Source organism: Narcine bancroftii, chromosome 3 (assembly GCF_036971445.1).
Source record: "Narcine bancroftii isolate sNarBan1 chromosome 3, sNarBan1.hap1, whole genome shotgun sequence".
Lineage (NCBI taxonomy): Eukaryota > Metazoa > Chordata > Chondrichthyes > Torpediniformes > Narcinidae > Narcine > Narcine bancroftii.
This window is the reverse complement of record NC_091471.1, coordinates 1,671,278-1,688,930: the sequence shown is the minus strand read 5'-3', so window position 1 is coordinate 1,688,930 and position 17,653 is coordinate 1,671,278. Positions and strand designations below refer to the sequence as shown.

Sequence of the window (17,653 nt, the reverse complement as noted above, 5' to 3'; positions counted from 1 at the left end):
GTGAGTTCCTGACTTGGGATGGTAAGCCACCACCTTCCACTTTTGCTTTCCTTGCACCCACCGGCTGCTACCATCAGTAAACCAGACATCCTCTTGTTCTGCTGGAGTGAGCAAATCATATGGTTTACCCCACTGAACTGGTGAAGGGGGTAAAGGAGGGGGCAAGGCAGGTTCAACGTCCTCATGACGAGACAGAAGATCAGCCACCTGTTCGTGTATGTGGCCCACCCCTTCAGGCCCTCTGGTTGCACGACTCTGAATATACCACTTCCATTTAACAATAGAAGACTACTGCGCCCGCCCGATCTTTAGATTAGCATCATTAGCCAGAACCCAATTCATTATTGGAAGTGCAGGTCTCAATTGAACATCTGCATCATCTGTCATTCTTTCAGTCTCCAGCAGGGCCCAGTAACAGGCTAGTAACTGTTGTTCAAAAGCAGAATAACGAGTGGCAGCCTCAGGCATGGTACGTGACCAGAATCCCAGCGGGACTCGGCGGCCCTCTTGTTTCTGCCAGAGGCTCCAGCAGGCCACATCATCAGTAACGGAGACCTGTAGTTTGTAGGGGATATCTGGGATGCGGGGAACAATGGGCAAGGCCTGAAGAATAGCCTGCTTGGCGGACTGGAGCGCCCTTTCCTGATCGTCACCCCATACAAAGTCTGTTTTCTTTCGGGTAACCTTATACAGAGGACGTAAAAGCAATGCCAAGTGTGGAATATGGCGTCGCCAATATCCCAATAACCCCAGGAAACGCTGGGTCTCTTGTTTGTTAGTAAGAGTGGCCAAGTCTGCAATTTTATTGTGAACTTTATCGGGAACCACTTGTTCTCCAGCATGCCACTGAATTCCAAGGCAAATAACTGTCTGGGACGGGCCCTGTACCTTGGCGGGGTTAATGGCCCACCCTCTTTGCATCAGGGTATCTTGGACACTCTCCAAACCTTCCTGTACCATCTCTTCTGTGGCCCCTTGGATCATCACATCATCAATATAATGGTGAATTGAGAGGGAAAGCGATACTGGCACCGTCTCCAGGTCACGGGCAATTCGGCTGTGTCAGATAGTGGGAGAGTGTACATAACCCTGAGGGAGGCGAGTGAAGGTATACTGGCGCCCCTTCCAGGTAAAGGTGAAGTGATCCTGTGAGTCCTCAGCTATAAGAATACTGAAGAAGGCGTTAGCGAGATCAATGACAGCATACCATGTTCCCGAGTTCCCAGTAGCAATGTCCGGAACTGCTGAAGCAAGTGGTGGGGCCTGTTTGTTCAAGAAACAATAATCAACTGTCATTCTCCAGGAGCCGTCCGGCTTCTGGACCGGCCAAACAGGGCTATTAAAGGGCAACTTTGCGGGCCTCACTACCCCTTCTTCTTGCAAAGCATCGATAGTGGCACTAATCTCTTCTTGCCCTCCAGGGAGGTGATATTGTGGAATACACACTGGTTTCATGGGGGGTGGCACCATCACAGGATCCCACTTAGCCTGACCCACTACTAGTTTTTTAGTAATAGTCCAAATTCCAAATGCAAATCCCCCTTGGCTAGTATTAAGGGCCGTACCGGCCAACATATTAATACCCAGGATACACTCGTCAGTAGCAGCCACGAGGGCATGTAACCAGATAGGGGAAAGGCTATCACCCACTGTGGCACGGACTTTTATTTCCTTTGCCAGGGTGACCACTCCTCCCAACCCCACTATTCGAAAGGTCGGTCCAGTCCAGAGGTCGGGGTTACCCGGAATCACCGAGTGCTCCGCACCGGTATCGACCAAGGCCAAATATTGGCAGTTATTACCCCCACCCCAATGGATTGTTAACAGTATGTAGGGCCGTGGGTCCCCGTGTATCCGCCGTATCTCAATGGTGTAGACACGGGAGCCCTGCCCACACCTTCATGCTTTAATAGGTTCGGGGGCTTCCAGGCCCACATGCCACTATTATCCATAAGAGCCTTGTTAACCATTTGTTGTACCTCATCACGGGTAACTGGACCAGGAGAAGCCTGCTCGGTAGAAGCAGCAGGGGGAGCAGAGGGCACAGCTGGGCCAGGAGGACTCAGCAGCTGGGGATGATGTTCCCCTGCCTTTCTCTTAAAAGGGCATAAAGGACTGGAGTAGGTTTCCCATCAATATCACTTTTAGGTACGCCTAACTTTAACAAGGTTAGAAAAAGGTCCTTTCTTGTCGGTCCGTTATTAGCAGCAGTCCCTCTCCTTTCATCCTGCTTGTCTGATTTAACCTGGGCTGAACGTGAGTGGATTTTACCTCCCAGTTCTAATTCTCGAAGCCCAGATAAGGTGTGCACTGCCTCAGACACAGGGTGCCCAATTAGTGGACTAGTTATGGACAGAACCAGCCCCCGTGTAGTGGGTTGGGCGGAACGAACCAATCTGGTATGCATTCCGGCCATGAATATCTCTTCATCAGGGCTCCCCACAGCCTCAAATGCCCTGCATACAAAGCAGAGGCCAGGGCCTGTTGACGAGTTACTGCTATGCCCTCCTCTGGGGTGCCCCAATTGTTCTGCAAATGTAAATCCCAATCTACTGGTGATGGGTATATTCGTAGCAGGGCATCCCTTAGAGTGGCAAGTAAGTAATCCACCTCTCTCCCTCTACCCCGCAGCTCAGCAGTGACCCTGATATCAGTAGACAATGTTCCTAATCCCAACAATTCCTCAGGGGTTAAAAATACATTACCCCCTCCTTGTTCCCAGACATGCAGGAGCCAGGCCGCCAGAGTTTCTCCTGCCTTTTGCCTAAATCGATCTCCAACGGCAGCAGCTCTTTTACAGAGAAGTCACGGATCATTGACTCCTTCCGACCCCTGTTCCCACTTTGGCCCACAGGGCCCTCCACCCAGTCTAGGGGAGGAGGCCGAGGCCATCCCGTAGAGGGAGTAGGCCATAGAGCACACATGTCAAACTCTGGCCCGCGATATAATTATATTTGGCCCGCAAGATCATTTCAAAAATGTATTAGAAGTGGCCCGCTGGCCGCCTCGCCAGTATAGCGCATGCACAGCTAATACTACAAATCCCAGAATGCATTGGCATCAGCCCGCTAATCGCCCCCCACCTCCTCTGTTTACGTTGCAGGGTCTCACCGTGGACTCTGGTTTTGGGGCCTGGCCGGTGTCAGGGGAAGCCAAGGCCGCTTCCCAGCGCCCGGAACCGGAGGCCTCGGGCCTGACCTCGCCAGGACCGTTGCCCACTCCCCCTCCCTGCCGCAGGCCGATCCGCGACTCACGGTGACGGGGCCGCTGATCCGCCGAGATGCCGCCCTGCAGCAAGAGCCGATGCCCCGCACACAGGCCTGAGTAAGGATTATGAACTTTAATCTCAGGATAAAATGATCTTCCAATAGTTTCATATCACAGTGATAAATATATTCCTGGTTAAAATGGTCCTGCACCTGGATACAAGCTCATTAGGCATAAAACTTGAAAAGTGTGTAAATCAAAGGATATCTGTACCAAAGGAAAAAGGGCATGGCAAATAACCCTGCTAGAGTTCATGCCCACAATCAGTCACCCATTTGATTGTTTCAGGAATCATGTTATTCTCCCACATTCTCAATAGCCCTCAGATTTTACTATTCGACAGCACACTAGCAACATTTGACAAATCCTCTATAGAGAAATATTATTTATTGAATATTTTATTTCTCATTTGTTAATGCTTCTGGAAAGAGTTTATCCTAAACTATTATTAAACATTTATTTTAATAAGAAAAAGTTTAACATTACATATGTTGAAAGAAGAGAAAACATGCAGATGTTGTGAAAATTTTCAATAAATATTTAGTTCGGCATGTTGAAAGAAGAGAAAACATACAGATGTTGTTGAAAATTTTCAATAAATATTTAGTTCGGCCCTCGACTTAGTCCAAGTTTTTAATTTTGGCCCTCCGTGAATTTGAGTTTGACACCCCTGCCATAGAGCATAAGCAGGGGTTTGGGTATTTTCTCCTGGGTCCTCTTGGGAGACCGGGGTATCTATCCCTTCCATCTCTACCCTTACATCATCCCCCCTTCTGTCTGTTTGGGAAGTCTGCTGCCTTATAGGGCGGGCATGAACAGCAGGTGGAGAGGGTAGTATGTTAGACACATGCTGAGGAGTATCTGCATTATTACCATGGTCATCATTCCAGATATTCCCATCCCAATCCTCTGCAACGCCATCACAGGGTTCCAGCTATGGGACCTCAAGTTGCCGGGTAGTCCCGACACGCTGCTCTGCGACGTTTCCACTGGCTCGCTGCGCCCTGTAGTTCTGCTGCAGTGGAGGAAGCAGGCTTTCAGGATGGTCCATGATTTGGCCCACCCCTCGGGCAAGACCTTGGTTCGTATGGCGGCGGAGCATTTTGTGTGGCATGGCCTCAAGAAGCAGGTAGCCCAGATGGCGAGGAACTGCACGCAGTGCCAGACCTCCAAGATCCACCGCCATGCAAAGGCCCCGGTACAGCAGTTCAACTCCATGGCCAAAAGATTCCAACACATACACATCAACATCGTGGGCCCAGGGACGCCCACTACTTGTTGACAGTGGTCGATTGCGCAATGAGGTGGCCGGAAGCCATTCCACTAAAGGACACTTCCGCCGAGACCTGCGCCAGGAACCTACTTGCCCACTGGATTGCCAGGGTCAGGGTCCCAGCGCACATGACGAGCAACAGAGGTGCTCAATTTCCGTCCACTACAATATAATTATTTAGATAGTTAAGGATAGGAAACATGGCTTTGTGTTTGGTTGGTCGTGTGAATGAGGTGGAGGATTAACACGTGGCTGAAGGGGTGGAGTAAGGGGCAGGGTTTTAAGTTTCTGGATAACTGGGACCTTTTTTGGGGGAGATGTGACCTGTACAGTAAGGACGGGTTACACTTAAATCCCAGGGGGACCAGAATCCTGGCAGAGGTATTTGCTAGGGCTACTCAGGATCCTTTAAACTAGAATGGTTGGGGGGAGGGAACAAAATAGTACAGAGCAGTAAGGAGAAGGTTAGAATGCAAACAAAGAAAGTTTGTAGTAAGTATTTGAATATGGATGGGCAGGTGATAGAGAAGGGAAATGCTCTGGAAGAAGATGAAGGGCAATTGGCAGGAAAAGTAAATAATGTTGTTCTTAAAGATGAGGAAAAACAGGGATTAAAAAATGGGAAATCCCTGAAATTCATATATTTTAATGCCAGGAGTATTGTAAAAAAAGGTGGATGAGCTGAAGGTGTGGATTGATACTTGGAAGTATGATGTGGTAGCGATTAGTGAGACATGGTTGCAGGAGGGATGTGATTGGCAACTGAATATCCCTGGGTTTCATTGTTTTAGGTGTGATAGAGTCGGAGGGGCAAGAGGAGGTGGGGTTGCATTGCTTGTCAGGGAAAATATTACAGCAGTGCCTAGGAAGGATAGATTAGAGGGCACATCCACGGAGGCTAATTGGGTGGAACTGAGGAGTAGGAAAGGAGAGGTTACACTTGTAGGGGTGTATTATAGACCACCCGGAGGGGACCGAGACCTAGAGGAGCAAATCTGTAGGGAGATAGTAGATATTTGTGATAAGCACAGGGTTGTAATTATGGGAGATTTTAATTTTCCACATATAGATTGGGAAACACATTCTGTGAAAGGAATGGATGGGTTAGAGTTTGTGAAATGTGTGCAAGATAGTTTTTTACAACAATATGTAAAGGTGCCGACCAGAGAAGGAGCAGTGTTAGATCTACTGTTGGCAAATGGGATGGGTCAAGTGACAGAGGTTAGTGTTGGCGAGCACTTCGGGTCCAGTGATCATAATGCCATCAGCTTCAATGTCATTATGGAAAGAGAGAAATCAGGGCCAAGGATTGAGGTTTTTGATTGGGGAAAAGCTAGATTTGAGGAGATGCGAAAGGACTTGCAGGGTGTGCATTGGGACAATTTGTTTTATGGGCAGGATGTAGTAGAGAGATGGAAGTCTTTTAAAGATCAGATTTTGAGAGTGCAAAAGCTTTATGTTCCTGTTAGGTTAAAAGGAGGGGCAAAAGGTTTGAGAGAGCCGTGGTTTTCAAGGAATATTTGAAACTTGGTTCGAAGAAAAAGGGAGGCGTACATTAGATATAAGAAGCATGGAGTTAAGGAGATGTTTGAAAGATACATTGAATGTAAGAGGAATCTTAAGAGAGGAATTAGGAAAGCTAAAAGAAGGTACGAGAAAACTATGGCAAGCAGGGTGAAAACTAATCCAAAAGAGTTCTACAAATATGTTAATGGTAAGAGGAAAGCTAGAGACAAAATTGGTCCCTTAGAAAATCAGAGTGGAAAACTGTGTGTGGAGCCTAGAGAAATGGGGGAAATATTGAACAGTTTCTTTTCTTCGGTATTCACTAAGGAGAAGGATATTGGGAGATGTGGGATAAAAAAAGCAAATTGGGTAAATATGGGGAATATAGAGATTACAAAAGGTGTAGTTTTAAGGCTTTTGAAGAATATAAAGGTGGATAAGTCTCCGGGACCAGACGGGATCTTCCCCAGGACATTGAGAGAAGTGAAGGAGGAAATAGCAGAGGCTCTGGCGGTAATTTTTCAAATGTCATTAGATATGGGGATAGTGCCGGAGGATTGGCGCATTGCGCATGTGGTTCCGTTATTTAAAAAGGGTTCAAGGAGGAAGCCTGGCAACTATCGGCCTGTAAGTTTGACGTCTGTGGTAGGTAAATTAATGGAGAAAATTCTTAGAGATAGTACTTATAAACATCTGGATAGACAGGGTCTGATCAGGAGCACTCAACACGGATTTGTGGGAGGAAGGTCATGTTTGACCAATCTGATTGAATTTTTTGAAGAGGTGACTAGGAATGTGGATGAGGGTAGCGCAGAGGATGTTGTCTATATGGACTTCAGTAAGGCCTTCGATAAGGTACCACATGGAAGGTTAGTTAGGAAGGTGCAGTCTTTAGGTATAAATTTTGAGATAGTCAAATGGATTGAACATTGGCTGAAAGGGAGAGGCCAGAGAGTGGTAGTGGATAATTGTCTGTCAGGTTGGAGGCCGGTGACCAGTGGTGTGCCTCAAGGATCTGTATTGGGCCCATTGTTGTTCGTTATATACATTAATGATCTAGATGATGGGGTGGTGAATTGGATTAGTAAATATGCAGACGATACTAAGATAGGTGGAATAATGGATAATGAAGAAGGTTTTCAAGGATTGCAGAGGGATTTGGGCTGCTTAGAAAAGTGGGCTGAAAAATGGCAGATGGAATTTAATGCTGATAAGTGTGAGGTGCTTCATTTTGGTAAGAAGAATCAGAACAGGACATATGTGGTAAATGGGAGAGCATTGAGGAATACAGAAGAGCAGAAAGATTTAGGAGTGACGGTACATCGTTCCCTGAAGGTAGAAACTCACGTGAATAGGGTGGTGAAGAAGGCTTTTAGTATGCTGGCCTTTATCAATCATTGCATGGAATATAGGAGTTGGGAGGTGATGTTGAGATTGTATAAGACGTTGGTGCGGCCTAATTTGGAGTTCTGTGTGCAGTTCTGGTCGCCTAATTATAGGAAGGATATAAACAGAGTGGAGAGAGTGCAGAGAAGGCTTACCAGAATGTTACCTGGGTTTAAGCATCTAGAGAATAGGGAGAGATTGGACAGATTAGGTCTTTATTCTTTGGAGCGTAGAAGGTTGAGAGGGGATTTGATAGAGGTATTTAAGGTTATGAAAGGGATAGACAGAGTTGATGTGTATATACTCTTTCCGTTAAGAGTAGGAGAGATTGAAACAAGAGGACATGAGTTAAGAATTAAGGGGCAGAGGTTTAGAGGTAACATGAGGGGGAACTTCTTTACTCAGAGAGTGGTAGACGTGTGGAATGAGCTTCCGGGAGAAATAGTGGCGGCGGAGTCAATTGTATTATTTAAGAAAAGGTTGGACAGGTATATGGATGAGAAGAAGATGGAGGGTTATGGGCATTGTGCAGGGAGGTGGGACTAGAAAGGGGTGTTTGGTTCGGTGCGGACTAGAAGGGCCTAATGGCCTGTTTCCGTGCTGTAATTGTTATGTTATGTTATATGTTTAACCAATCTTATAGAATTTTTCAAGGAGGTTATCATGAAAGTTGAAGGAAAGGCTGTGGATGTTAGCTACATGGACTTTAGTAAGGCCTTTGACAAGGTCCCACATGGGAGGTTGGTCAGGAAGGTTCAGACGTTGGGTGTTCATGGCAAAGTAATGAACTGGATTTGAGAATGGCTGGACGGGAGAAGCCAGAGAGTAGTGGTGGATGATGCTTCTCAGACTGGAGGCCTGTGACTAGTGGGGTGCCTCAAGGATCAGTGCTGGGACCACTGTGGTTTGTCATTCATATCAATGATCTGGATGATAATGTGGTCAATTGGATCAGCAAGTTTGCTAAGATTAGAGGCGTTGTGGACAGTGAAGAAGGTTTTCAAAGCTTGTAGAGGGATCTGGACCAGTTGGAAAATGGGAGAAAAAATGGCAGATAGAATTAATGCAGACAAGGGTGAGATTTTGCATTTTGGAAGGACAAACCAAGAAAAGATATATATGGTAAATGGTCAGGCACTGAGGGGTGTGGTAGAACAGAGGGATCTGGGAATACAGATACATAATTCCCTGAAAGTGGCATCACAGGTAGATAGGGTTAAGAGAGCTTTTGATATATTAGCCTTTGTATAAAAAATTGGTGAGGCCAAATTTGGAGAATTGTGTGCAGTTTTGGTCACCGAACTACAGGAAGATATCAATAAGACAGAAAGAGTGCAGAGAAGATTGACTCGGATATTGCCTGGACTTCAGGAACTGAGTTACAGGGAAAGGGTAAACAGGTTATGACTTTATTCCCTGGAGAGTAGAATAACAAGGGGAAATTTGATAGAGGTATTTAAAATTATGAGGTAGATAGAGTAAATGTAGACAGGCTTTTTCTACTGAAGGTAGATGAGATACAGAGGACATGGGTTAAGGGTGAAAAAGGAAAGGTTTATGGGTTAAATGAGGGGGAATGTTTTCACACAGAGAGGTGGGAATGTGGAACAAGCTATCAGCTGAAGTGAATGTGGGCTCAATTTTAACAATTTTAGAATTTGGACAGGTACATGGATGGGAGGGGTATGGAGGGCTATGGACTGGGTAAGTGGGACTAGGCAAAAAAAATAGTTCAGCACAGACTAGAAGAGGCTGTTTCTGTGGTGTAATATTCTATGGTTCTATCTCTGGTGAGACCACACTTCGTGATTGTGTTCAGTTCTTGTCACCTCACCTCATTATAGGAAGGTTGGAGAAGGTGAAGAGGAGATTTACCAGGATGTTGCCTGGATTGGAAAATAAATCTTATGAGGCAAGGTGAGCAGATCTGGGTCTTTTTTCTTTGGAGCATAGAAGGATGAGAGGAGACTTGATAGAGGTCGACAAGATTCTGAGAGGCATAGATAGGGTGGACGGTCAGCACCTGTTTCCCAGGGCAGGATCAGCAAAGACCAGAGGACGTGTGTACAAAGTGAAGGGAGGAAAGTTTAGGGAAGCCACCAGGGTTAGGTTCTATACACAGAGCATTATGGATGCCTGGAATTCCTTGCCAGTGATGGTAATGGATGCTGAATCATTCGGGGCATTTAAGAAAATCTTGGACAAGCACAAGGATGGAAGAAAAGTGGAGGCTTATGGGGGAGGGAGGGTTTCATTTTTTTTAAGGAATATGGATTGGCACAACATCGAGGGCAGAAGGCCCTGTACTGTGCTGTCATGTTCTGTATTCTAAGTTACTTCTCATCCTTCTTCACTCCAAGGAGAAAGCCCTTGGCTGCCAACCTTGCCTCATAAGAAATATTTTCCAATCAAGGCAACATCCTGGTAAATCTCCTCTGCACCCTCTCCATAGCTTCCACATCCTTCCTGTAATGAGGTGACAGGAACTGAACCCAATATTCCAATGTTGTTTCACCAAAGATTTATAGAGCTTCCACATGATTCAATTCCCCAACGAGTGAAGCCCTGCATAGTCATTTTAACTATCCTATCAAGATGCGCGGCGACCTTGAGAGAACTGTGAATTTGGACCCCAAAGGCCTTCTGATCCTCCACACTTAAGTAATTGACCATCAACAATGTATTCTGTCTTCAGGTTTGACCTTCCAAAATGCCTCACCTTATCACCAAAGAACAGTAAATTTATCTGAAGTGACCTTGCCTTCCTAATCCAATGTCTCACTATTTCTTCCTTAATTTTGCTTCAAGCATTTTCCTGTCTGCAGAAATGGCAGATGGGGTTTTATCCAGTCAAGTAATGATGTGTTGCACTTTGGCAGGTCAAATGTAAGGGACAAGAACATAGAAATCTACAGCACAGTACTGACCCTTCAGCCCACAATGTTCTGCTGACCTAATATCCTACTCTAACAGCTGCCTAGAATTTCCCATCTGCATAACCCTCCGTTTTTCTCAGCTTCATGTACCTATGTCTCTTAAAAGATCCTATTGTACCTGCCTCTACCACTGTTGTCAGCAGTGGATTCCATGCACCCACCACTCTCTGTGTGAAAAACTTAACTCTTTACATTCTAAATTAAAATTTTTAATTTAGACATACAACATGGTAACAGGCCATTTCAGCCCAAGAATCCTTGCCACCCAATTGACCTACAACCCCCAGTATGTTTTGAGCAGTGGGAGGACACCAGAGCCCTCAGGAAAACCCACACAGAAATGGGGCGAACATACAAACTCTTTACAAGTCTCCCTGGGATTTGAACAATGTCCCTCGTGTTAGCCATTTCAGACATGGAAAGAAAGCCTCTGGCCGTCCACATGATCAATGCCTCTAACCATCTTGAACACCTCTATCGGGTCACCCCGATCCTCGTCACTCCAAAGAGAAAAGACCATGTCCACTCAACCAATCCAGGCAGCATCCTTGTAAATCTCTGCATCCTCTCTATAGCAGCCACATCCTTCCTGTAGTGAAGTGACCAGAGCTAAACATATTGCAAGTGGAGTCCAAGGTCTTGTATCGCTGTAATATTACCTCATGGCTCTCAAACGCAATCCCACGGTTCATGAAGGCTAACACACCACACACCTTCATGACAATGCTATCGACCATTGCAACAGCTTTGAGTGTCCTATGGACATAGACCCCCAAGATCTCTCATTCTTTCACACTGTTCAGAGGCCTCCCATGAACATTGTATTCTGCCTTCAAATTTGACCTACCAAAATGAACCACTTTACACTTTTCTGCGTTAAACTCCATCTGCCACTTCTCAGCCCAGCTCTGCATGCTATCAATGTCCCTCTGTAACCTCCAGAAACCTCCAGACTGTCCACAACACAGGTAACCCACTTGTGACAGAGTATATCGATGTGTTTGGGAGATGAATTGGGAAAGGTTTGTTAGAGCAGGTCACACACAAACACTTTAAAACACAGACTTTTGCAGAGTGCACAGAGACTTCAATAATGGAGTGTTATTTGCAAAAGGCAACAAAGGTAGCAACATGCAGTGGCAGCTTTGGAAAAGAGAATATACTGTCTGGAAGGTCATGTGATCTTTGGAGGCAGAGAGGAGAAAAAACAGGCTTTGCTCTGTTGGGAGTGAGAGAGAAAGAGGAGAGACACTAGATTTCGGTTCCAGAGTGTTGCAGCCAGCAGATAGTAGCTGGGATTGGGACAGGACAAGCTGGCAAGCTTTTGGAAGATGGCCATGTTCATGTCGGAGGAGAGGACTGGCTGTCTGGTGTTTCCCTTAGAATAGAAGAAACAGAAAGGAACTCTGTGGTGACCTGAAAGAAAGAGGTTATTATCTGGAGAACCTTGAAGGGGCAAGTTTTGTCAGCAAGACACTGGAGTGGCTGATTAAAAAGGAATCATTTGTCGATGTCCTGGAACAAGAAAACTCTGAAAACCAACAAGAACCTTCCTGAGTGGTAACCATTTACTTGTTTAGCACCAAAGTGAACTTTATTAATGTTAAATTCTGTGCACAGTATAAGAAATGCCTGCAACCAGTGAGATTGGACTGTGAACCCAAGAACTTTTTTGAACTTGCACACAAATTACACACACGTGCACTTTGAATTTGAAGGGAGGTTAAGTGAGTCAATAGAGATAAGCTAAAGTTAGATTCTATTTTCATATTCAAAGATCATTAAAAGCAACTTTTGTTGAAGTAACTCTTGGTCATGGTGAATATCTATTACTGCTGGGTTTTGGGGGTCCTCTGGACTCGTAACACACCCTTCCTAAACCCGGGCCATTTATAAAAATCATAAAGAGAAGGAGTCCCAGAACAGATCCCTGCAGAGCACCGGTGACCACCAACCATGCAAAGTACGAAAACTGTCTGAAGTGATCAGTGGGCATTTCCTCTTTTGACATTATTTTTAGGCATTGTACAAATTTAGTTTATTGATTCTATATTCACTACAACTCTGCTTATCCAAAGATCTATTTTGGATGACTGAATTTTTTGAATAACTGGTCATTTATTGAAAACAGCCCAGTAGCCACGGCAAATCACTTGTATCAATGTTTAAACAATATCAAACAACAAGGAAAGGCTTTTTAAGCAAAGAAAAATGCTGGACGCCACCAACCTGTGAGGTCATTTTGGCTCCAAAAATAATTTGGATAACAGGATTTCTGATTGTTTTAGATATCCTTATTTATCCAAAATTTTTTTGTTGTTCCTGGGTCCAAAGAAATTTTGTATAAATGAAGATTTTAAATAATCAGAGTTGTTCTGTAATCACTTTAGAACCAGAACATTTGAGTCATAAAGTCATTGATTCAGTGTTTGAATTATCTCATTTTCCCCCCCCAGAGTAAAGCATGGCACGGCAGAGGTTGAAGAAAGAGAGGCTGCTTGATTCAAAGGTGGATGGGAAAAATGGAAAGAACACAGCCCCTCACAAGAAGGCCCCAACCAGGGAAAAGAAGAAAAAGTCCAATTTGGGGAATGTTTTCGTCACTATGGCAATGATATTGTGCGCTGTGAGCTGTGTGTGGTTTTGCTATGCTATTTACATGAGGTCCTGGTTTGCTCACAGAATCATAACGCCTCACCCCTCATCAAAGATTTTGAATAGCAACAGCTCTAGTCCTGCATTGACACCAGAAAGATTCTGGGGATCATACCGACCTCAGGTGTACTTTGGAATGAAAACACGGAGCCAGAAATCAATTGTAACAGGTAAAGTGAACTTGCGTCATTTGCCAAGTGCTTTTCGGATTCCTGTGACCCTTTCACAGTGGCTTGACTTAATGTTCCAAAGTGACAGGGGTGAAGAACTGGAGGAAAGGATTTTTTGGGGTCTCAAATGGTGGTGAGGGAGGTGAGGCCACTGGTATGGCACTTCCTGCAGCCATCGGATAAGGTGCCGGGGTGATTAGTGGGGAGGGATGATGGAAAAGGGAGTCATGGAGGGAGTGGTCTCTACTGGGTGCATACTGGAAAAACAGGCCTTTCAAGTGAAGTGTATCGGTGGGAGTGATCTACTACATCAGATATTCCTTTTGTGGCCTTCTCTACATTCAAAGAGACTGGGTACAGACTGGGAGATAACTTCGTTGAGCACCTTCACTCTGTCTTCATCAGTGACAGGGATCAGTGGCCACCATTTCAGTTCGGCGTCCCACTCCCATATTTGTGTCTCTCCATTCGCCCCAGACACATCAAACACTGGATTCCCCTTGTACTCATTTACCACCCCACCAACCTCCACATCCAACAATTTCTGTCACCTATAACGTGATCCCACCACCAGACACATCTCCCCTCTCCATCTTCTGTAGGATACACTCCCTCTGTGACTCCCTTGTTCACTCATCCCTTCCCACTAATTGCCCCCTTGGCACCTTCCCTGTGCCACACTTGCACTCACACTTCCTCCCTCATCACCTTTTGGGGCCCCAAGCAGCCTTTCCAAGTGAAGCAACGCTTGTGAATCTGTGGGAGTCATTTACTGCATCCGGTGCACCCATTGTGGCCTTCTCTACATTGGAGAGACAGGGAGCAGATTGGGAAGTTGCTCGCTGAGCACCTTCACTCTGTCTGCAACAGTGATAGATCTCCCAGTGGTCAGTTATTTCTGTTCCATGCCCCACTCCCGCACTGACGTGTCTGTCCATGCCCTTGTACACTATCAAACCAAGGCCACCCCTTAATTGGAGGAGCACCACCTAATATTCCATCTGGGCACTCTCCAACCGGATGGCATTAACATCAACCTCTCCGGTTTCTGCTAGACCCCTCCCCATTCTCCCTCTCCTCCTCATCCTCTGTCTTCTATCCTCCAGCTCTCCACCCCCCCACCTTCCCTCTCCATTCACAGAGCTCTATCCCCTTCCCTTGTATTCTGGTGTGCCCTCCTTCCCTTATCCACCTATTACTTCTTGCCTGTGTTTCTAGGCCCCGCCACCATTTTTTTTAGACACCTACCTGCATTCATACCTTGATGAAGGGCTCAAGCCTGAAATGTTAGTTATGTATCTATCTTTGCTATATAAAGTTCGCTGTTTGACCTGCTGCATTTCTCCAGCGTTATGTTGTTACTTCAGAAGAATCAGAATTTATTGTCATGAACAAGTCATGAAATTCTTTGTTTTTGCGGCAGCGTCACAGTGTAAACATTCATATTATGAACCATCTTGCATCAATAATATCTAAAAAATTTTAAATAATAGTGAATGAAAAGTAAGGTAGTGTCTGTGCTTCACTGATCATTCAGGAATCTGATGGCAGCAGGGAAGAAACTGTCCTTGTGCTGTTGAGTGCTCGTCTTCCGGCTCCTGGACCTTTTTCCCCTGATGGTAGCAGAGTGAAGAGGGCATGGCCTTGGTGGTAGTGGGGGTTTTTGAGGATAGAGGCTGCTTTTTTTAATCCGGGTGTCTGCAGACTTTGATGTTTCACTTCTCCACTTGCTCAGTCAGACACCTTGTTTGGCAAGGATGAGTTGTTTCCTTGCTGTATATCTCTATGACTTTATAAAAGGCCAGTGTACTGTTTGCCTCCCTAATTACCAATGTCCTGAGATGTTAATTTCCTTTGATTTGCGTGATGACGTCCGGATCCCTCTGAATGCCAATAGTTTTAGTTGAAAACAAATTCAACCTTGTATTTTATTTATTTTAATTGATCATCTTTGAACTTGTAATTCAGGGTTGATGTGGATCCAGCAGTTCAAATCAGAGGTGAACCTGCGCCATACATGTGAGCAAGATGATCGGCTTCCCAGCTATGGATGGCTGATGCATGATGGCATCAACTTTGGAGTGCAGGAAATTAAAGAGAACAATTTCATCTTAACAACTGAGTTTGGGAAGCGCCTTGGTGGCCAACATGGTGGAGACTGGACTTGGAGAATTACTGCCAAACCACAGGTGTGTTCGTCGTAAGCAGAAATCTAAATCTGTTTTTATTACTTGTCTGATGATCAGAACTGAAGTTTCACATGGCAAAAGTTTCCTTCAAAATAGAAAGTCCATCCCGAAAATGCTTCACATTCTTCCCTAGTGATATTGTTTAAAAACCATGTAAAGTTCAAGTTTATTATCCGCTGATTGTGCATTATACAATCTGACGGAACAGCTTCCCTCCGATGCACATAGAAAATCACAAAATACACAGGACAAAAAGATCATAAAAATAGCATAGATATAAATATTTGGGATGATTGGGACAGTTACAGGATACTGTTAATCAGTTTCACTGAAGAAGCTATTCCCCAGCCTGGCAGTCCTGATTTTGATGCTCCTGTACCACCTTTTTGATGGTAGTGGATTGAAGATGCTGTGTGCTCGATGGAAAGGGTCTTCTATGATCTTTAATACTCCCAGTAAAATGTCGTCTACAGAGGAAAGGAGACCCCAGTGATCCTCTCGGCTGATTTAATGATCTGTATCGACTTCTGAACTGATGCTTTGCAGCTACCATACCACACAATAATGCAGATGATACAGCACAGAGTCCTGTCCTGATGAGTTGCCCTCTTCACACCAAATGGGTCATTTTGTTCCAGGTCATTGGCCTATCAGCTGTACGTATCCTGGGCAGTGATCAGGCTTATAGTAATCCCTTTTTAGTTGAATGTGAGCAAATGCGGCTAATTTGAAGAAACACTTCCACATCTGTAGCCCATTCATAAATAAATATTTTTCTCAGCACTAATAACGCACTGTTGGAGGAGCTCATCAGGTCCTACAGCAGCGACAGAGTCAATATTTGACTGTCCATTTCCCTCCACCGATGCTGTCTGACCTGTTGGCTTCCTCCAGCAGTGTGTCTTTCTTTTTCAATCTTCTTATCAAACATATTACAGTAAACAATACATGAGGAGAATAGAATCCAGAATCGAATAGTAAACCAGAAACATCAATATATTGCAAAACGTAATTCAACATAGAACAATATTATTCCTTCCTCCTCAATGTGGAATATTCAAATAAAGAAAGAAAAATTGTTATTAAAACCCCATCTAACCTACCAAAATAAACAAAAAACAGTGAAAGAAAAAGGCTGGGCAGCCTAAACTGAGAGTTCACTACAAACTATTTACCTGGTCTTTGCCAATAAAAAACAGAAATCCAAAACAGTCTAGAAGGTGGTCAAAATACAGATTAAATCATATGAAAATAGTTTATAAAAGGGCGCCAAGTCTCTTCAAACATAACAGAGGTATAAGCATCTAGAGTATAGGGAGAGATTGGACAGATTAGGTCTTTATTCTTTGGAGCGTAGAAGGTTGAGAGGGGATTTGATAGAAGTATTTAAGATTATGAAAGGGATAGACAGAGTGGATGTGGATAGACTATTTCCGTTAAGAGGAGGAAAGATTAAAACAAGAGGACATGAGTTAAGAATTAAGGGGAAAAGGTTTAGAGGTAACATGAGGGGGAACTTCTTTACTCAGAGAGTGGTAGCCATGTGGAATGATCTTCCGGGAGAAATAGTGGCGGCGGAGTCAATTGTATTATTTAAGAAAAGGTTGGACAGGTATATGGATGAGAAGAAGATGGAGGGTTATGGGCATTGTGCAGGGAGGTGGGACTAAAAAGGGGTGTTTGGTTCGGTGTGGACTAGAAGGGCCTAATGGCCTGTTTCCGTGCTGTAATTGTTATGTTATGTTATCAAAAGTGCAACTAATTTTTTCTAAACTTAAACTTGACACAACATGAGAAAGCCATTGAATCTTTCCATTTAAATAGAATGGCTCTTGTGGCCAACCATGTAGTAAAGGCTGCAGAAGTGGGAACTCAACCCACCTCTGGAACTAGAATTCCAAAAATTGCAGTCTGTAGCCATGTGCTACTTGAAAGAATTAAGCGCTGAGCTTTATTAGGGCTCAGGCCTGACTTCTATACTTGCACTGTTCCCGCTGCAGCCCCCTTGGTTGACGTCACAACATGCATAACAAAAGCGGGTTTCCCTGCATAACAACGCCCTTCTTCCCCGCGCACTGACCTTGTCTGTTGGCTGAGCAGCAAGGCCAGCGCAACTTTGGGGGTCACTGGCCTTTAAGCTGTTCTTGCTGTTCACCCACCAGTTTGCTTGTGGAGACAATGCCATTGTATGGGCTGCTGGCCTTCGGTTGTGCTCACCGCCCGGAGCACCAGCTCAATCGCCGCTGCCACTTGACCACCACCCCACCCCCC

General features: G+C 45.0%; 1 protein-coding gene across 7 annotated transcripts in view; it reads left to right on the top strand.

The window, feature by feature from the left end:
- Window positions 1-17,653, top strand: part of mogs (mannosyl-oligosaccharide glucosidase) — a 125,464-nt gene that overhangs the window by 95,067 nt on the left and 12,744 nt on the right. For 6 of the 7 annotated variants that reach the window (XM_069923349.1, XM_069923346.1, XM_069923347.1 and 3 more), the window contains 2 exons: window positions 12,825-13,193; window positions 15,162-15,382. In XM_069923349.1, coding sequence (XP_069779450.1) covers window positions 12,833-13,193; window positions 15,162-15,382 — 582 coding nt within the window. In that variant the 5' untranslated portion in view covers window positions 12,825-12,832. Of the gene's footprint in view, window positions 1-3,103; window positions 3,325-12,824; window positions 13,194-15,161; window positions 15,383-17,653 lie in introns of all 7 variants that reach the window. The other variant, XM_069923350.1, reaches the window with a different exon arrangement.